The sequence below is a fragment of the Cavia porcellus genome, unplaced genomic scaffold (genome assembly GCF_034190915.1).
Source record: "Cavia porcellus strain 051 isolate PalLab524CR breed Dunkin Hartley unplaced genomic scaffold, mCavPor4.1 scaffold_17, whole genome shotgun sequence".
In the NCBI taxonomy this organism is placed as follows: domain Eukaryota; kingdom Metazoa; phylum Chordata; class Mammalia; order Rodentia; family Caviidae; genus Cavia; species Cavia porcellus.
Window position 1 is genome coordinate 42,543,109 of NW_026947500.1, and position 18,686 is coordinate 42,561,794.

Consider the following 18,686-nt stretch of genomic DNA (forward strand, 5'->3'; position numbering starts at 1 on the left):
CAAAGATGGGCTTGGGGGCCAGGGCCTTGTCATTAGCTGCCTGATCCCAGGCGTGTCCACCCGGGGACAAGCCACAGCAGCGCCGGGGGCTGTGCGGGCTATGCGGGGGGAATCCGGGTCACAAGTGGGCGGCCCGGTGGAGCTAGGGCGGCGCGGCGGGCCTTCAGCACCTCGGAGAGCGGCGCGGGCGGGGCGGGCGGGGCGGGCGGGGCGCTCGCGCGGGCCCAGCCACGCGCCACCCCGAGCCGCGCCCGCCTGCGCAGGTGCCCAGCCCGAGCCCGCGGCGGCGGCGGCAGCGGCGGCGGCCTCCTCGCCGCGCCCCCGCCTCCCTCGCCGCCGCCGCGCTGCCGCGCTCGCCGCTCCGCCCGGATGGCCAGGGCTGCGCCCGGGAATGGCGGAGCGAGAGAGCGGCGGCCCGGGCGGGGGGGCCGCGTCCCCGCCCGCCGCCTCCCCGCTGCTGGGGCTGCACATCGCGTCGCCGCCCAATTTCAGGTGAGCGTCCCGGCCGCGCGCCCCGCCCTGGGCCGGCCCGGGCTGCCCTCTCGGGCAGCGGCGTGCGGCCGGTCCCTCCAGGACGGGGCGCCCCCTGGCACCCCAGCCTCTGCTCCGCCATTGCACGTTCTGGGGGCTCGAGCGGGACTGGGTTCGCGGGCCGCCCCCTCCCGGCGCTGCGGCAAGGCTAGGTCCGGACTGCCACCTGCAGTGCTCCGGACTAGAGATGGCCCAGATTCTCGGGGTCACAGACACCCTGTGCTGCAGTCGGGAAGTCGTGGGCCCTCTGCAGGTGGGCCGAACAGCGAGGCTGGCACCGGCAGGATCCTCTGTGGACTCGGGCACTGCCCACCTGGCCAGGTGTGCAGGGCAGGTGTGGAAGGATCAGCCTACCAGGGGATGCTGGACGGACAGGGAAGGGGAATCTGCTAGGAGTAGGCTGTGAAGGCCACGGATTTCGGCCACGTGAGGGGCGATGTTGGGGGAAGGGGAGATGGCTGCTCCCTCCCCTAACTCCCCCCTCCTCCCCTTGGGGAGGAGGGTGTTACATCTCAGCCCAGGAGGAGGACACGGTGACAAGCCCCATTGTTTCCCATCTGAGGAGCTGGCACCTTCCCTTCCCCAGGGACCTCTGCCCCAGCCAGCCCCCAGCTGTGTTCCAGCATCAGCCCCTCCTCTGGCCAGGGCGTCTCTGGCTCCAGGCACTCAGGTGGGCAGAGACCCCGGGGAATGTCTAATGGCATTGTCAGGCCCAGAGACCTCTGCAGAATCCTTCAGCCCCGTGGGGAGCAACAGAGGGAAGGGGCCCAGGGTGGCAGCCTTGTGACAGCCCGGCTCCCCAGGAGTGTGCGCCTGCCTGCCCACCCCGGAGGCCTATGCGGTGGAAGAACAAGGGGCTGGCTGGGAACGATCTGGGTTCACATCCCAGCTTGGCCACTTCCTCACTGCAGGCTCCAGACCGGGTTTTGTCCTGTCTGGGTCCCATCTGTTAAGTGGGCTAATTAATATCGACTCCTGTCTGGAAAGGAGACGGTCACTATGCAACAAGTGCCAGCCACCCTGCCCCCACTGTGAGAGCTGGTTCCACCCCACAGCTAAGGAAGTGGGGGGCTGCCTGAGGACCCTGAGATAGACCAAGCCTGGGGCTATGTGTACTCAGTCCCCTGTGACCCCCTGCTGCTCCTTGTGCCCAGCAGGGGTTGGCACACATTTCCCTGGGAAGTATGGTGGCAGCCTGTGGCCCTGAAGTGTGTTTGCCAGCCCTGGGCAGGTGGGACATGGGGGAGGGGGGCAGGAGGCCAAAGGCTGGGCGTGGGCGGCCCTCTGGGACACTGTGACCCACTGTGGAGAGCAGGGCAGTGTGTGGGAAGAATGGGGCTCAGTTGTGAGGCCTGAGCCCGGCCGCACCCAGCCCCGCTGCCCTTTCTCCCACGCACCTCTCCAGGCCCCTGGCCCAGCTCCACTGCAGCCTACGTGGCCACGATGCTTTGTGACTGTTTGGTGGGGCCACCCGCTGGCCTGGCTTTTGGTCCTGTCCTGTGATCCATCTTAGCTGGGTGCCCCTAGACTGGTCACCTAACCCCTCTGAGCCTTTGTTCTTCAAGAAGCCAGCTTTGACCCCTGCTCAAGGTGGTCCCAACACTCAGCAGACGACGCGTACTGAGTGTCTCAGGGGGCTCGTGGGCTCCCAACCTGGGATTGCACCGGCCTCCAGGGAGGTGACCAACAGCCCCGCTTCTCAGCACACTGGCTTACTGTGTCATTAAGGACAAAATGTTACTTTCCCAGACAGTACAGTAACAGCAGTGATGCTAAATTCTAAAAGTCACCGGGCATGGTGATGGACACCTGTAACCCCAGCCCTCACGGGGCTGAGGCAGGAGAATTGCCTCAAGTTTGAGTCTACATAAGTGAATTCAAGGCCAGCCTGAACGGCATGTGAAACCCTGTCTCAAAAAAAAAAAAAAAAAAGAAAAAGAAAGAAAAGTTTTGTCAGCTCATGTGGACATCCCGTGTAATCACAGTGTTAGGAAGCTGAGGCAGGAGGATTACAATTTTGAGTCAAGCCCGGGCAATTTAACCACTTAACAAAACCCTGTCTCAAAATTTAAAATATATTTTAAAAGCTGCGTATGTAGCTCGGTTGAAGACCCAGGGTTCAATCCCCGTTACCACAAACAAAATAAAACTAAAATTTTTTTTAATTTTAAAAGTTTATCATTCGTATTATCTAAACAAAACATTATTCTTTTTGTCTTTTTCGTTTTTATCGGTACCAGGGATCGAACTCAGGAGGACTGCTTGCTTGCAAGGCAGGCACTTATGCTGCTGAGCTAAATCCCCAGCCCCACAAAACATTATTATTGTCCACACTTTCCAGATGAAGAAACCGAGGTATAGAGAGGTTAGGTAGGTGGCAGAACTGGGATTTGGACAGTCTGATTTCCAAGAGAGAGAGAGACAGACAGACAGACAGACACCTTGGAAAATGCAGGAAGCTTTGTGGAGGGGCCAGCGCAGTGTGGCCCCCGGAGGGTGGGAATGTCTGGTTTTTGGTAATTGGTTTACATACTCACATTTTTTTCTGATTGTAAAAATGTTCCAACCAGTGGTTACCTCAGAGTATGGACTGGGTCAAGGGATCTGTACTTATTTTTTTACGTATTCGTGTATTCTTTGACTTATTTTTATAATGAGCATGTATATGTAACTTACAAAAAAATAAAAAGAAATTTAAACTTGGAAGGATACATGTTCATGATAAAGAAAGCACTAGAAAAGAGAATTGAGAGTTGTATTCAGTGATAGCCAGGCATGGTAGCACATGCTTGTAATCCCAGCACTCAGGAGGCTGAGACAGGAGGATTGCCAGGAGTTCCAGGGCAGGCTGGGGTACGCAGTGAGTTCAAGGCCAGCCTGAGCTGCATAGCAAGACCTCTCAAATAAATAAGCAAATAACATTTTTAGAAAATAAAGAAAAAGAAATGTACACAATGGCTGCTTTGGCACTGGATGCTTGGGGTGAAGAAGGGACAGGGCACGTGGCCCCTGTGGGAGGCCCAGCAGGACAAAGGGATGTTTATAGGAAATAAAGTAAGCACCCTGCCCTGGGGGGTGAAGAAGTGCCAAGGGAGACTTTAAAGGTCAGTGCAGCAGGGCTGGGGTGCAGCTCTGTGCTGGAGCCCTGTGTTGTGAGGCCCTGGGTTCCCTCCCAGTCTTGCAAAACAGAAAGAAATAATAAAAGGAAAAAATTTTTAAAGAAATTAAAAAAAAAAAAAAGCATGCGCGGGCTGTCACGAGGGTAGCTGAGTCGCCACACCCCGCGCTGCTGGCGAAGCTCTGTGGGGGTCACTCATCTCTACTCTGGCTGTTGCACACTTTGCCCAGCGGCCAGGTTGTGAGTCTGTCCACAGAGAAAAGACAGATGGATCGGGTCTCATCAGACAGGCTGAGCATGATGTCATGCAGGTCCAGCGCCACCAGACGAGGAGACATCTCAGCTCGGGACTATGGGTGAGCAGAAATCACCAGGAGGAGAAGCAGGACCAGGCTGGAGACCAGGAGGGAGGGCAGGGTGCCTGACGCCCTTGTGTGGCAGAGGTGGAGAGAAACTTGCACAGGATCTTGTAGCCACACCATCACACAGTGGCCGTGGCCTCTTCACCAACAAGCACTTGCGGCCAGGAGGGGGTCAGGCAGGTAGGGACAGCCCAGATGGGTTCTCCACGAGGGTCACTGGCCAGGCTGCCGGTGGGAGTGGGAGGGACAGGTGGGTGGATGGGAAGTGAGGGTGATCTAAGGGCGGAGTGGTCCCTAGGGTGGGATCTGGCCTGAGACGGTGCGGAGCACTCCAAGATGGCAGGGCCCCTGGGCCCAGGTGTCCACTGGGGCAGAGGGCCAGCGGGCAGGGTGGTTACCTGCTGAATGGCAGATTGATGGCCACAGGGGACCCAGTTGGAGGAATCAAGCAGGCGGTTGGCTGGGGTCAGGAGCTTTAGAGGGAGGATTAGGCTGGAGAGAAATGGCCCCTGACACCTCAGAGGGAGCTCATCACCCAGGGAGCCTGGACAGAGCGAGAGGAGGTGGGCTGGCTGAGGAACACCAGCTTCCAGTGTTCAGCCACCTCCCCATGCTCTGGTGGCATTGGAGAAGCAGAACAGCTGCGGTGGCCCTGGCCTGGCTCTGATGAGCCCAGGGGGGCAGCGGGGCGGCGGCAGCTCCGCTTGGCATCAGGCCCTCAGGTTGGTCTCTAGATTCCTGGGAACAGGCTGCAAGCTCTAGCTGGGGGCCCAAAACTGTCCGCAAATTGGGTCACTACTGCCACACCTACTCAGGGGTCTCGCCCATCCTAGAATGCCATCTTGTACCCTGGCCCTGCTCCATTCAAAAATCTATAGGAAGCCAGGAGTGGAGCTGCACACCTGTAATGCCAGCACGCTGGGAGGCTGAGGCAGGACGATTGCAAATTTGAGCCCAGCCTGGGCAATTTAGTGACTTAAATGAGACTCAGTCTTCAAACAAAATATGAGGGCTGGGGATGTAGCTCAGTGGGAAGGCCCTGAGTTCCATCCACGCTATTATAAAACAGTAATAAAAATTTTAACATCTCTGGGTGCTGTTACCAGCTGCTGCCCTCAGGAAACTTACAGAGGAGGTAAGGTGGGCAGTGATTCTTGGGTTTGACTGTTTTCACTGGAGAGGCCACTAACATGGACTTGGTCGGGAAGGGAATTCCACACCTCAGGAACAAAGCCAGCCTGGCCCAGCGTCCACTCAGAGGGCTTGGGGATGACAGCACCCCATCCTGGCTCACTGCACCCCACCTTTTACCCAGTGCCACCTTCCCGGAGGTCCAGACGTCCAGTCCCACACTTGGAGCTGAGCCAGGTGGGCTGACTGTGAGATTTCTATGGCCAAGGACTGGAAAAGCCAGACACACTTGTGTGCAGAGCGCTTACAGCCATCTCAAAGACTTGACCCTGCCATGATGGCCTCCCTGCCCCTCAGGGACACTGGCACTGGTCATGTGACCCATCTGAAAACTTAGTTATCTCACAGCTGGCAGGAGGGCCCCAGAGAGCCCGGAGCGGATCAGCCCATCCGAGGGGTCAAGGAGCCTCTGTGGCCAGGGGGACAGGAGGCTGGAGAGTGGGCTAAGGAGTGAGGGGATCGATACAGAGTGGGCACCCAAGGCCCGGAGAGCCTGTGGCCCACAGGGAGAACGTCTGCCCCTTTATCTGAGGACCAGGCCAGCCATTGCTGGGCTGAGCTGGGGAGAGGGAACAGACCAGAATCACACATCAGGCATTGGTTCAGGTCCTGTCACCTGGTGGACAGCCACCTGTGGGGGAGCAGAGGGCCAACCATAGGTGTCAGAGCAACAGACGAGACCCCTGGACCACAGGAGCCCTGTGTCATGAGAGACGTGCATGGAGTTCCACACCAGGGACCAAGAGCCCTGCGCTGGCCTTCAGCTCCTGCATCCCAGCCCCTGGCACTGAGGTGGCCTTGTGTCACTGCTCAGCCCCGATTTTTGTTTGCTTTGTTGGTTTTTGTACCAGGGATTGAACACATGACCTCGCGCTTGTCAGGCGTGCACTTACACTGTTGAGCTAAATCCCCAGTCCTCAGTCCTGCTTTTGAGGAGAGCCAGCTTGAGAGATTCAGGCAGGGGCCATGGTGTGGCCAGGATGGTGGCAAAGCCCCTACACCCTCGGGGGTGAGGTTAATGCCGGAGCAGGGGCCCCGGCTGTATTGATGGACTCCAAAGGTCGGGGAGGGCTCCAGAGACCACACTCGGGCACAAAACCACCAAATGTTAACAGGGGCGGTTGTCCGGCCAGAGCAGCCCATAGGGCCGATGGATCGATCGGCAGTGGCTGCTCTGAAGGAGGCTGCCAGGTGTCTGGGCCCCAGGAGAGACGCAGCCCGTGGAGGCTGCGCATGGCTCAGGTTTCCGGGAAGAAGGCGACTAGGCAAGGTCAGGAGGGACCCTCCCGCTGCCCCTTCCTCTTAGCCTCGTCTCTGCCTTCCTCCTCCTGAAAGGGCAGGGTCTCAGGCCAGGGGTGACTTGCAAGGGGACTTCTGGACCCATTGTTCCCTGCGGTCCTTAGCACCACACTCTCCCCAGGTCACCGTCCACAGCCTCCTGAGGGTGGGGCAGGAACCGTCAGCCCTCTTTATAATGGGAAACTGAGGCCTAAGGCGGCTCGTGCTCCTTGTCTGTGGAACAGGAAACTGCCCAGGTCTGGTGAGGACATGTGGTGACAAGTTTAGTGGCCAGGGCAGGGCAGTGGCTTGTAAGTGACTCAGGATTCGCTCCCCGGTCTCCTCTTCCCAGCCTGATGACAGGGATCCTCCTGTTGTCCCCGCACAGGAGCAATGCCAAGGTTGGTACAGCGGAGACACCTCCATCCAGGTCCAGGCTAGGCCTTGAGGGCCTCAATCCAAACCAGATTGAGAGGAGGTGGGCGCTGAGAATGTCCTTTTGCCTGCATCTGGTGGGTGCGTGCTGAACACCTGGTGCCCTTGGGGTGCCCTCCCAGCTCTGCCCCGCACATCCAGTCTAGCCTGGAGTCAGGCCAGAGTGGGAGGAGGCTCCACCATGCTGCTTCGCAGCTGGGGGCAGGTGGTCTCTGTTGCCAGGCACATGGATGGGTGAGGAAGGCTTCCTGGAGGACTGGGTTTCATTATGCTGCCTTCATGCCCTGGGTTAGGTCCTGGGGACACATGGCACCCAGGACACAGGACACGCTTGAGGACACAGATCAGAAAATAGGTGATTATATATACATGGAGCTGGGGCCTTGAATGCCAACCACAAGAAAGAACCTTCCACCCTCAGCTGAGAACTCTGGAGGATTTCGAGTGGGGGCAGAAGGGATGATGGGGTTGTGATCACTCTCCCTGATTGCAGGGAGGTAGGGTGGGGTGGTGCAGCCTGAGAGACTAAGGCAGGGGCAGGCCAGTGGGGAGGTCTGCAGCAGGCCTCTGTGGTGAGGACACACACGTGTGCTGGGGTCACGGGCAGAGCAGGGGGCATCTGAGGACACCTCTAGGTCAGATGCCCAGGGGTCCTGCCCGTGCCACTGGCCTCCTGTCTATGCCATGCTTAGTGCTGGCCCTGAGTTCTTGTCCCAGAGCTGAGAGGCCACCTTTTCTGGCCACACCAAAGAGGCTATTCCCACACTTTGGTGACCACACCCTCCTGTCACCTTTGGGAGATCCTGGCCCTTGGCTGCAGGTGGGAGGAGGCCTAAGGAGCCCCTTCCCTTGCTGGGACTCTCTGGGAAAACCACTTCACATGACAAGAAGTGTATTACCACTCAGTGCACTTCCTGTCTTGCTCAGAGGAGTCCAAGCCCTGGCTTGTCCTTGGCCCTGGTGCCTCCTGCATCCATTGGCCCTTCCTTCCTGAGCCATGCAGGACGGATGGAGCCCTGCCTGGGGAGGGCGGCTACCTGGACCCAACCCTGTCAGCCAGCACCATCTCCTCTTGCCCTGAGCCCACAGAAGTCTCCCTGATGCTGTGGTGCCGAGGGCTGAGCCTGAGTGTGGCTGTGTGAACAGGGTACCATTCTTGAATTGTGCAAGCCCACCCCTTTTCTTCAGTCTGCCACCTCGAGTGTGATGCTGGCCCTTTAAAGCTGATCAGGGGTTGGCTTTGGGGGGAAACAGCCCAGATTTCTGCCATCTGCTTGCAAGCCTGGGCTGGGGGGGGGGGTCACTGCAGCCCCCAGCAGGGGCATTGGAAGGGCAGGTGGAGCCAGTGGCATTGATTGCAGTAACTTGATCCCGCGGGGGAGGTGACGGCAGCAATCGGCAGCGCAGCAGCGGCAGGAGGAAGCGCCCTGCAGCTGAGGGCTGGGCAGCCGCGCTGGGGGCCGGGCGGTGGGCAGCTGCTGCCTCCTCTCCCCGGCCCATCCATTTTTAATGAGCTCCCCAGGCTTCTGCAGCAGGCAGGACGCAGACAGGCAGGCCCAGGCGGTGGAGGCCGGAGGCCACAGCCCTGCCTCGCTGGAGCCCTGGCCCCCCACCCTGGTGGGCATGAGAGGGCAGCCCTGGGGCCCCGAAGCCCCCAGGCCGGGCTGGGCTCTCCATGCAGGTGGTGCTGAAGATGGATTCGAGCCCAGACAATGACAGCTGGTTGGAAGACCGGTGGGAGCACTGGTAGGGGCTGGGGCTGGCTGGGGGCTGTGGGAGGGATAGGGGCCCTCCTGTGAGCTCCGGTCCCTTTTTGGGGGACTGAGGTGAGAGATGGGTGTGGCCCTCCCGGGAGCAGAGGCACTGCCTCTCCTGGGTGACCTTGGACGATGGGTTTCCTTTACCCCCTCTCGGTCCCCTGTTCTTAGGGAAAAGGCTCTGATGTTCTCCCCAACTTCATTGGTGTCCCACTCATATCAGGCCAGGAAAAGGAGGTCAGGGTTAGGGGGAATGGTGCAGGGACAACAGGCACCTTGGTGGCCAGCCTGGCCCTTCTCTCTGAGTCGGGACACAGACCTGGTCTGGGGTCTCTTGGGGCCAGTTAGGACTCCTCCAGCCCCAGCCTGGGGCCTTCCTGACCCCATCTGTGCAGTGTCCTGCTCCCCGTCCTGTCACTGGGCAAGAGGACTTTGTGGTTGCAACCAAGAACATGACAGGAGACAGGATTCTCCTGGAATGGGCCGGACATCCCCACAGTGACAGCAGATGTCCCTTCACTCAGTCCCAGGGTTCACGGGTGGGGTGGGGCGCATGGGGCAGCCACCCCTCCCCAGGCTGCTGTGTCCTATGCCAGCACTTTGGGTTTTGTTACTGTAACTGCACTGAGCCCCCTAATTTTAGGCATGCTTTGGTCTCAGCTCTGCATCCTTCATGGACAAGCTGGCCTTGGCAGGAGGCATTTCCCGAGGCTCTGACTGCTGGGCCTTCCAGGCACTGCCTCCAGGTTGGCAGCAGGATGGGACAGCTCCAAGCTGGGAGGAGCTGGAGGACCTGGGGCTCCTTTGGCAGGAGCCCCAAATACTTTGCCCGCTTTCAGTGCAAATGAACAGAACCCTGTTCTTTGGGTCTTTCGACCCCTCTTCCTGAGGCTGCACCTTGGGAGAGGTGATAGGGAGGTGCCAGTGGACTTAGCAGTGGCCCTGGGTTATAGCTCTGGGTTTCTGTCCCCATCAGGCTCACCCATGACATCAGCCTGGAGGAGTTCGAGGATGAAGACCTCTCAGAGATCACGGATGAGTGTGGCATCAGCCTGCAGTGCAAAGACACCCTGTCCCTGCGGGTAAGTGCGAGCTCTCAAGAGTGCCTGAGTAGGATGGCAGGATGGGCAGGGATAGAAGGAAGGGCGTCTCATCATTAAATTAGCTTTCAGCACCCTCAGGAAGTGAAGTGACAGGAGGTAACATCCAGTGCAATGCTTGGCGCCTCTTGGGTGCTTCATCAGAATTTACTTTTAAACTGTGTTCTTTACCAGGGGCTAAGGCAGAAGGCAGCTCTGTCAGCCAGCCACAAACAGACAGTGCCAGAGGTCTTGAAGTCTAGGACAGTGGCAAGGAGTGCCAGAGTTAAGGGCAGAGCAGCCCTGGCTGAGGGCTGGAGGCAGCTCAGGGTGGGGTCCCCTGGAATGTGCAGTGCAGGGCACCGTCTGGGCAAGAGGAAAGCTAAGCGCTGCTGGATTACTCCCACACTGCCAGCACCACTGCGCCACTCCACCCACCCCATGCAGCCTCCCTGGCCCTGGCCCTCTCTGAGCCCGGAGAATGCTTGGCCCAGGACTGCTGCTGCTTTGGGCCCCTTTGCTTTGCTTCCTCCCTTCTCTGAAGATAACAATGCTGTCATGGGAGGTCTTCAGCAGCTGGGGAGTCTAGGTCAGATGGGGATTCTCACTGCATCTTCATAGCAAAAAGCAGGAGTCAGCCAGCCAGGAGAGGCAAGGGTTTAGTGGGAAGTGGGTGGGTAGCAAGATGTGGTGTTGGGAGAGCTGTGGTCACAGTTGGGTGTGGACTGGCTCTGTGTTGACTTTCTGCTACACACAGAGCTCCTGGAAGCTCTGCCTGGCAAGCAGAAACCAAAGATTGACAGTAATGTTCCAGTATCCTAATCATCTACCCTCTGGCCAGACCAGGGAGAGATGGAGGTCGAGGCCACTTATTCAGGTCTCAGGACTCTGGCATGGCTTCTTCGAGGTCATATACCTATTCTAAACTCTGCTACCTTCTGTCCCCGGTATGCACAAGCAAGGCCCCAAGAAAGGCCCTGAGGTAGTGCTAGCTAGGGATGCGCCTCTATGGCGCCTCAAGCAAGCCCAGGGGACAATCACAGTGCCAGGGCAGTATCCTCACCTCTGAGAATGTGGGAAGCAGCAGTGTACCCAATCAAAAAGCAGCGGTGGGGGAGGGCAGGGTTCGAGGATCTGTCCAAGGTGCCAGGGACTTAGTGGCAGAGCTGGAACCAGCACGGGCTGGGTTAGCTGAGGGAAGGATCTCTGTGAGCTGAGGCGAGCACATAGGGAAGGGTGAGGATGCCAAGGCCTAGGTGCCAAGTGCCCGTCCCTCCGCGTCCTTCTTCTGGTCGCTGTCAACTCTCGCGTCCCCATTACGTCCCTCCCACTGTCTTCCTCGCTTGGCTGAAACCCAGTTTTCCCTATTTTCCTCACGTTCTCCTTCAAACACAAATTGTAACCCCACCCCCATCCCTTGTGGGGCTCGAACGCCTTGGCGACCCCTACGTCCCCATGGCAACAGCAGTGATTTCACTCTGGGCTCGGCTTACATCCCGGGTGAGGTCACTGGCCGTAGTCAAGGGAACGAGAGAGTGCAAAGAGTCCGGAGGGGGGCCCAGGGGTGGAGACAGGAGTATTGTGGGCTGTCCAAGGCGCCTACTGGCCTGGGGAAGGGGCGGTTTCAGCTTCCTCGCTGTGTGTGGGCAGAGAGTCTGTTCTCTCCCCGAGGCGCCCTTCGGTCCCTCTCATCCCACCTCGCGCTGGATGAGAATGGACTCGCCCGCTTGTGGGCGGTGCTTGGAGGCCTTGGCCCCGCCCCCTCGACGCGGCCCAGCCCCCTGACGCCGCTCCGTCCGCGCCGCGCAGCCCCCGCGCGCTGGGCTGCTGTCTGCGGGTGGCGGCGGCGGCAGCGCGGGGAGCCGGCTGCAGGCCGAGATGCTGCAGATGGACCTGATCGACGCTGCGGGGGACACTCCCGGCGCCGAGGAGGACGAGGATGACAACGACGAGGAGCGCGCGGCGCGGCGGCAGGGAGCGGGACCGCCAGAGGCCGAGTCCGGCCAGGAGCCCGCCCCCCGCATCCAGAGCCAGGGCCCCGGCAGCGGCGACACATACCGGCCCAAGCGGCCCACCACGCTCAACCTCTTCCCGCAGGTTCCGCGGTCTCAGGTGCGCTGGGGCCGGGGCAGGAACTCGGACCCGGGCGGGGGGCGGGGTCCTGGCTGAGGGCGGGGTGGGGGCTGCGGTGAGGGTCCCACTATCCTGCGCGCCGAGATGGGGCACGGGGGCGCTGAGTCTGGCTGGCTTGGTCTGCAGTCTTGGGAAGGGATGCAAGGAGTGAAGGGGCTGGCAGGGGAAGAAATGAGCAAGAGCAGTCAGGGGAGGGAACAGGGCTTTGAGGGTTCGGAAGGAGTTTGGAATCTTTGGGAAGGACGGGGTTTCCTTCTGGTGATGGGGCTCATGGTGAGGGCCGTAGCAAGGGGCATCGTAGGAGTGATCCCCGAGCTGGGAGAGCAGTCAGCCTGAAAGCTGGGCAGCTGGGAATTCCAGAAGGCCGAGTGAGGAGGGGGATGGAGCTGCTTAGCTGCGTTGGGGACCTAGGGCCCCTGGCCGGTGGCTGGATGCCAGGCAGTGTTGAATAGCTCCGTGAGGCTGGCTGTGGCCCTTTGTCTTCCAAGCCCAGACTGGAGAGGTACAGAGGCCTCCAGGGAGGTGGGGCTGCTGGGGATGGTGTGGGGCTGCAGGGAGAGGTTGGTCCCTTTCCCAGATTCCTGGAATGGCTTTAGGCAGCCAGGCTCGTGAATGTGAGGGCTTGCTAGGGTGTTCCCAGCTGAGGGAGCCCAAGTCATACACGGGGAACCTTGTACTTGGGCACCCTGGAGGGGTCCCAGGGGACTGAGAATGTGGGACAGGAAGGAAAGCTGCTGAGGCTACTTGTCATTCTTTAGTCGTGTGTGTGGCAGGGGGTGGGCATGGTATGGAGTCATTTGAATTCATCCTAGGCCCCCAGGCCTGCTGTTGAGGAGACTTCTGCAGGCTTTTTTCAACCTCTCTCAGAGTGTCACTCGGCTTCCCCAGGCCGCAGCTTCCTGAGCTCCGGAGCAGGGAGTACGCTATCCTTCCCTGAGCTAGACTTGAGCATCTAACATGCAAAACCCTGATGTCTGGGACTGTGGGTCCATCTGTCCCCAGATGCTCCTGTTACCCTCTCATCACACACTGTGACCCTGAGGGCTGGCTAACTGCCCTGACCAGGAGGGGGTGTGACCTGCCATTCTCAGACCTGCTCCCGCAGGTTTGGGAGTGAGGCCAGGGCAAGTGGAAGCGGGTGGGTGAGGCACAGGGCCTGGGGATGGCCTCATGGGGGTAGGGTCAGGGCCTCCCTGTGCCGGGCACTGCTGGCCGCATCTTCACAAGGGCCTTTTGTCCCCTGCACAGGACACACTGAATAATAATTCTCTCGGCAAAAAGCACAGTTGGCAGGATCGGGTGTCTCGATCATCCTCACCCCTCAAGACAGGTAAGCCAGGACCCTTCTCTTCCCTGAGCTGGAGCTTGGCCTACCCTGCTCAGTGCCAGCTGCTGGGAGTAGACCCTGGGGCCTCCACTTGCCCAGTAGAGGTTGGTACCCACCAGCACCGAGCACCTGACACCAATCCGGCTAGGACTGAGGGCAGATACTGTGAGCGAGTTGCCCAGTCCCTACCCAGGGCCCGTGGCCAGACAGCCTTGCTTAGACTTTGGGTGGACACACCATGGGTGATAGGGAGGTCACTGGGAGACTTGCTGGAGATACCTACATTACCCTGACCTGCCTGCCTGCCCTCCAGGGGAGCAGACGCCACCCCATGAACACATCTGCCTGAGCGATGAGCTGCCACCTCAGGGCAGCCCTGCCCCCACCAAGGATCGCGGCACCTCCACCGACAGCCCTTGTCGCCGCAGCACGGCCACCCAGATGGCACCTGTGAGTGGCCCCCCTCCTGCTACCCCTGGAGGCCTGGGCCACTCCCATCGGGACCGAATCCACTACCAGGCAGATGTTCGGCTGGAGGCCACAGAGGAGATCTATCTGACACCAGTGCAGAGGCCCCCAGACCCCACGGAGCCCGTCTCAGCCTTCCTGCCACCTGCAGAGAGCCGGATGTCAGTCAGCTCCGACCCTGACCCTGCCACCTACCCCTCAGCAGCGGGCCGGCCTCACCCCTCCATCAGTGAAGAGGATGAGGGCTTTGACTGCCTCTCATCCCCGGAGCGGGCTGAGCCGCCAGGCGGAGGGTGGCGAGGGAGCCTGGGGGAGCCGCCGCCGCCACCACGGGCCTCCCTGAGCTCAGACACCAGCGCCCTGTCCTATGACTCAGTCAAGTACACACTGGTGGTGGACGAGCACGCCCAGCTGGAGCTCGTGAGCCTTCGGCCTTGCTTCGGAGACTACAGCGATGAGAGCGACTCAGCCACTGTCTATGACAACTGTGCGTCAGCCTCCTCACCGTATGAGTCGGCCATCGGGGAGGAGTACGAGGAGGCGCCCCGGCCCCGGCCCCCCGCGTGCCTCTCTGAGGACTCCACACCTGATGAGCCCGACGTCCACTTCTCTAAGAAGTTCCTGAACGTCTTCATGAGCGGCCGCTCGCGCTCCTCCAGTGAGTCTTGGGGCATGGTGGGGGAGCCAGCAGGGTGGGGGTGTCCCTGAACCCCACCTGCTCACCGAGTCACCATACCAGCCTGTGCCAGAGCTGGGCCACCCTTCTGCAGCCCTGTACCCTCCCTGCAGGTGCTGAGTCCTTTGGGCTGTTCTCCTGTGTCATCAATGGGGAAGAGCAGGAGCAAACCCACCGGGCCATATTCAGGTGAGGGCCACCTTCCTGCTGCTGCAGCAGGTGCCACTCAGTCCCCAGGACAGTGTTCACCCACTGCACCCAGCACACGGGGTCCCGAGGAAGCCACAACTATGGCAAGGTGCCCAGCACATAAAGGACACCTGTCCCCTCTCAAAACCCACACCCTCCCACCATCCGGGCATAGCGCTTGCCCCCCATGACTGCAGTTCATCAGGACCTCTGCTTGCTTCCTTGGCCGGTGGACTGCCGGGTGACTGGTGTGTGTCTGACACTGGCCTTCCAGGGACTGACACTGACAGGCACACTTGATGCTTTGCACACCCAGTGGTGCACATCTGTCATCCCAGCACTCAGGAGGCTGAGGAGCTGTGTGAGTCTGAGGCCAGCCTGGGCTACATAGCACAACATTTTCAGAAGAAACCATGATGTCACTGTGGCTCCCCTGTTCCAGAGGGGCCTGGCTGGAGAGGTCCTAGTAAGGAACTCCCATGTGGCCTTGTTGGGGACAGGTTTGTGCCTCGGCATGAAGACGAACTGGAGCTAGAGGTGGATGACCCTCTCCTGGTGGAGCTGCAGGCCGAAGACTATTGGTACGAGGCCTACAACATGCGCACCGGCGCCCGCGGGGTCTTCCCTGCCTACTATGCCATCGAGGTCACCAAGGAGCCTGAGCACATGGCAGGTAGTGTCCTTCCCCTCCTGGGACCACCAGCCCCACTTTGGCTCCCCTGCCCTGCTGCCATGTGAAGCTGCGCCCCAGAACTGGGCCGGCCAGGGAGGGGCTGACAAGTAAACCCAGGTCATTCCCCAAAGAGAAAAGCTGGGACCCCTGGGGGCTGTAGCACCCGCATTCCCTACCCACTGTCCTCTGAAGGGTGCTGGGCCCCCTCTAGTTGGCTGCACCAGCCCCTCACTTTATGCTTATTTTCTAGCCCTGGCCAAAAACAGTGACTGGGTGGATCAGTTCCGGGTGAAGTTCCTGGGCTCCGTCCAGGTTCCCTATCACAAGGGCAATGATGTCCTCTGTGCCGCTATGCAAAAGGTACGTCTGTGGCTGCACTGTCTTTGGGGGACAAGGATGCAGGGGTCTAGAGCAGTGCAAGCCTTAGGAGCCGGGCCTAGGACAGGAGGAGGCAGAGATGGCACCTGACGCGTCCGTGTCCCTGGCCCGCAGATTGCCACCACACGCCGGCTCACCGTGCACTTTAACCCGCCTGCCAGCTGCGTCCTGGAGATCAGCGTGAGGGGCGTGAAGATTGGCGTCAAGGCCGACGACTGCCAGGAGGCCAAGGTGGCTGCCCTCGCCCTCTCTCCCTCCAGCCCCAGCCCTAGCCCCACCCTCACAGGCTTGCCCCGGCAGGGAGGGCGTCCCCATTCCCGCTGTGGCTGGTGACCACCCTCATGCCTCTCTTCTCCCTTCTGTAGGGGAATAAATGTAGCCACTTCTTCCAGCTAAAAAATATCTCTTTCTGTGGATACCACCCAAAGAACAACAAGTAAGCAGAGGGACAGGCAGGGCACCAGGTGTGGCCTGGGTGGCTCCCCACCCCTGTCCCCCACAGCCATGTGACCTCCCACAGGTACTTTGGGTTCATCACCAAGCACCCTGCTGACCATCGGTTTGCCTGCCACGTCTTTGTGTCTGAAGATTCCACCAAAGCCCTGGCAGAATCTGTGGGGTATGTATGTGTCCCGCCTGGGCCCCCAGGAGTCAGCCTGAGGTCCCAGCCACCCCCACCGGTCCCAAACTCTGGAAACCCACGAGCTTCAGACCCAGTGTGGTGGCCATCGAGGCCAGGGGGGTCTCAGGAGTGATTTCCAAGCTTGTTGGCTGCTGATCTGTCCTTCACCAGGGACACAGTCCTCTGGGGACATAGCCTAACACTCCCAGGGGCTGGGGCACCCGCTCACCATGCCCTGCCTTGCAGGCGTGCGTTCCAGCAGTTCTACAAGCAGTTCGTGGAGTATACCTGCCCCACAGAGGACATCTACCTGGAGTAGCGGCCACACCCTCTGCACCACCCGGCCCCCAGGCCGCACAGGACAGCAGGCTGTGCACAGGACCCAGCGCTGCTCTGGAGGGACACTGCCCCCCGCCCATGGGCTGTGGGGCCTCCAGTTCAGGATGGGGGCAGGGTGCAGAGAGAGCAGATGGGGTCTACTGTAACAAAATTGTAACATACAAATCAGATCCATCTATGGAGGACAGAGCGGGCTGCCGGGGACAGGAGGGGCAGGGCAAAGGACGCCCATCCTGGGGACAGAGGCTCTGCCTCAGCCCAGGACTTACTTCCCCTGCCTCGGGCTCCTGCCTTGACAAAGCCCATGCCACCTGCAAGTGCCCACTGTCCCTGTCCCCAGCCCCTACCAGAAGCCCTGAGCTCAAGCTGAGCCCGGCCACCGCTGGAGGACTTTCCAGGAAGGAAATGGCAGCAGGTGGAGGTGAAGTCGCTGCTCTCCGCTCTCCCCTGGGCTATGGACGGCTCCCACCTGCAGCCCCTGCACGCTGGCCCTGGCAGGGAGAGGCGTCCTCTGACTGGCCCAGGCCAGCCCTTCTGTGGTCTTGTCACCCTGGCCACGACTATTAAAGTGCCATTTCCTGTCTGGACCACAGTGCCTGTGTGCTATGTGGCCCCCTCCAGTGTCACCTCGGGCACATGCAGGAAGCCTGAGCCTCTGCTGACAGAACAGCTTTATGCAGGTCCCATCAGTCACCTCGGGCATCCTCATAGTAATAGTCAGCCATGTCTGGCCCATCCCGCTTGCGCTGCTGGGCCAGGGAGAAGAGGGGCCAAGGCCTTGGCCGCCCTGGGTGTCTCAGCCGTGGGTGCCTGGGTCGGAGCCCGTAGTCTGAAATGGGAAGAGGGGATATTTGGGACAGGACTCAAAGGGAGGCTGCCCAGGACTTAAGGAGGGCTGGCCCTGGGCCCTCTGTGGGACACCCCTTCCCACTGTTGGGGACAGGAACAGGGACAGGAGGAGTCCTACCATCATCTAGGTTGGACAGCGGCTGCACCAGTTCCACGGAGGCTGGCAGTTCTTCAAGAACAGGCCTGCAGGAGAGGTCAGGTGCTCAGCCTAGCCCCAGAGGCCACTGCCACCTCCCTCGGTGGGGTTGGCTCAGGGTGGGGGACTCGCCACTCCCCTAACCCTGGAACCGTGGACCAACTCCTCTCCCAGGAGGGCAGGGGCAGCACCTCAGGGGCTGAGGGCACAGGACTCTAGCTGCCAGGACAAGGTACAAGACAAGAAAGCCGAACCCAGCTCTGGGACACAGAGGCCCTAGCATGGCAGGCACCATCTCCTACACAGGCCCTGCTCAGGTTCCGCCCACGGCTCGGAACCTGCTGTCACCCCCAGGCCACCTCACAAAGGGCATCATTCCAGGGCTGATGGAGGCCGGAAGGCAGGTGCCGTGTTTCACAGACTAGGCCAGGAGGCGTCAAAGCAAACCTTGTCCTGGTGTCAGTGCCCAGGTCTGTGGTCACATGTCAGTTCAAGTCGTGGCCTTGCCTCTTGCTGGCCTGTGTTCCTTTCCTGTGAGGGAAGGGGACACATGCAGTAGGCCTCAACAGAAAGGGCCGGCTGCCCCCACCCTCACCTCTGCCTTTCCCACAGCCTCTCTTGCCACACCTCAGGCCCGGAAGGTGCTGGTAGCTGCCAGGCCAGTGGGGGGCCTTTGGCAATTTGCTGCCTGGGGTCTCCACCACTCCTTGGCTGGGGGAAAGACTCCTGGGAGGGGCAAAGCCTTGGGCCTGCTCCCGAGTGAGCTGAAGGCCAGATGGGTTTCTTCACTGTGGGGTCCCACCGCACTACACTCTCAGTCTTCCAAGATGGGGTTCTGTTAAGTTTCCCAGTCTGGCCCGGGACTTGCAGCCTTCCTGCCCCAGCCTCCTTGGTAGCCGGCACATGCCATCATGTTCTCACCCACGTAACATGATGCAGACGTCACATTAGCTTCTGTGCCACGTACGTTATCAAGCAGCCCAGCCCACTCCCCACCTGTGGCATCAGAACCCAGGGCTAAGCCCAGGGTCTGCAGCTTTGGGATGCTGTTGCTGGTCCCCGAGGCCAAGGGTGACGCCCTTGGTCCCAGCCTCTGCACCTGGTCCCATGTCTCTCAGCTGCAGCAGCCTGGGCCTTTCCCCTGC

At 60.3% G+C, this 18,686-nt stretch overlaps 2 protein-coding genes across 4 annotated transcripts; one reads left to right on the plus strand and one right to left on the minus strand.

Annotated features, from left to right (window-relative positions):
• Positions 1–332: 332 nt before the first annotated feature.
• Mapk8ip1 (mitogen-activated protein kinase 8 interacting protein 1) lies at positions 333–17,143 on the plus strand. Of its 2 annotated transcripts, none has more exons than XM_003465142.4 (12): positions 333–492; positions 9,649–9,754; positions 11,561–11,863; positions 13,133–13,214; positions 13,525–14,337; positions 14,469–14,544; positions 15,045–15,217; positions 15,468–15,577; positions 15,710–15,826; positions 15,961–16,031; positions 16,116–16,214; positions 16,464–17,143. In XM_003465142.4, the coding sequence occupies exons 1-12, from the start codon at positions 392–394 to the stop codon at positions 16,534–16,536; spliced, it is 2,124 nt and encodes a 707-aa protein (XP_003465190.3). In that variant the 5' UTR covers positions 333–391; the 3' UTR covers positions 16,537–17,143. The 2 variants fall into 2 exon arrangements, with proteins under 2 accessions (XP_003465190.3, XP_063083892.1); XM_063227822.1 differs by lacking the exon at positions 333–492 and adding an exon at positions 8,272–8,661.
• On the minus strand, positions 17,142–18,141 carry Frey1 (Frey regulator of sperm-oocyte fusion 1). Of its 2 annotated transcripts, none has more exons than XM_063227839.1 (3): positions 17,733–18,141; positions 17,524–17,588; positions 17,142–17,385 (listed from the first exon to the last, which is right to left on the minus strand). In XM_063227839.1, the coding sequence occupies exons 1-3, from the start codon at positions 17,834–17,836 to the stop codon at positions 17,243–17,245; spliced, it is 312 nt and encodes a 103-aa protein (XP_063083909.1). In that variant the 5' UTR covers positions 17,837–18,141; the 3' UTR covers positions 17,142–17,242. The 2 variants fall into 2 exon arrangements, with proteins under 2 accessions (XP_063083909.1, XP_023418834.1); XM_023563066.2 differs by having other exon boundaries at positions 17,524–17,565; positions 17,686–18,141.
• Positions 18,142–18,686: the final 545 nt, after the last annotated feature.

Coding starts and splice junctions, on each gene's coding strand:
- Mapk8ip1 (XM_003465142.4), top strand. CDS start 392: ATGGCGGAGCGAGAGAGCGGCGGCCCGGGCGGGGGGGCCGCGTCCCCG. Junction 493..9,648: donor GCGTCGCCGCCCAATTTCAG/GTGAGCGTCCCG, acceptor TGTCCCCATCAG/GCTCACCCATGACATCAGCC. Junction 15,827..15,960: donor ACGACTGCCAGGAGGCCAAG/GTGGCTGCCCTC, acceptor TCCCTTCTGTAG/GGGAATAAATGTAGCCACTT.
- Frey1 (XM_023563066.2), bottom strand. CDS start 17,836: ATGGTGCCTGCCATGCTAGGGCCTCTGTGTCCCAGAGCTGGGTTCGGC. Junction 17,566..17,685: donor AGTTGGTCCACGGTTCCAGG/GTTAGGGGAGTG, acceptor AAGAACTGCCAG/CCTCCGTGGAACTGGTGCAG. Junction 17,386..17,523: donor GCTGTCCAACCTAGATGATG/GTAGGACTCCTC, acceptor TTCCCATTTCAG/ACTACGGGCTCCGACCCAGG.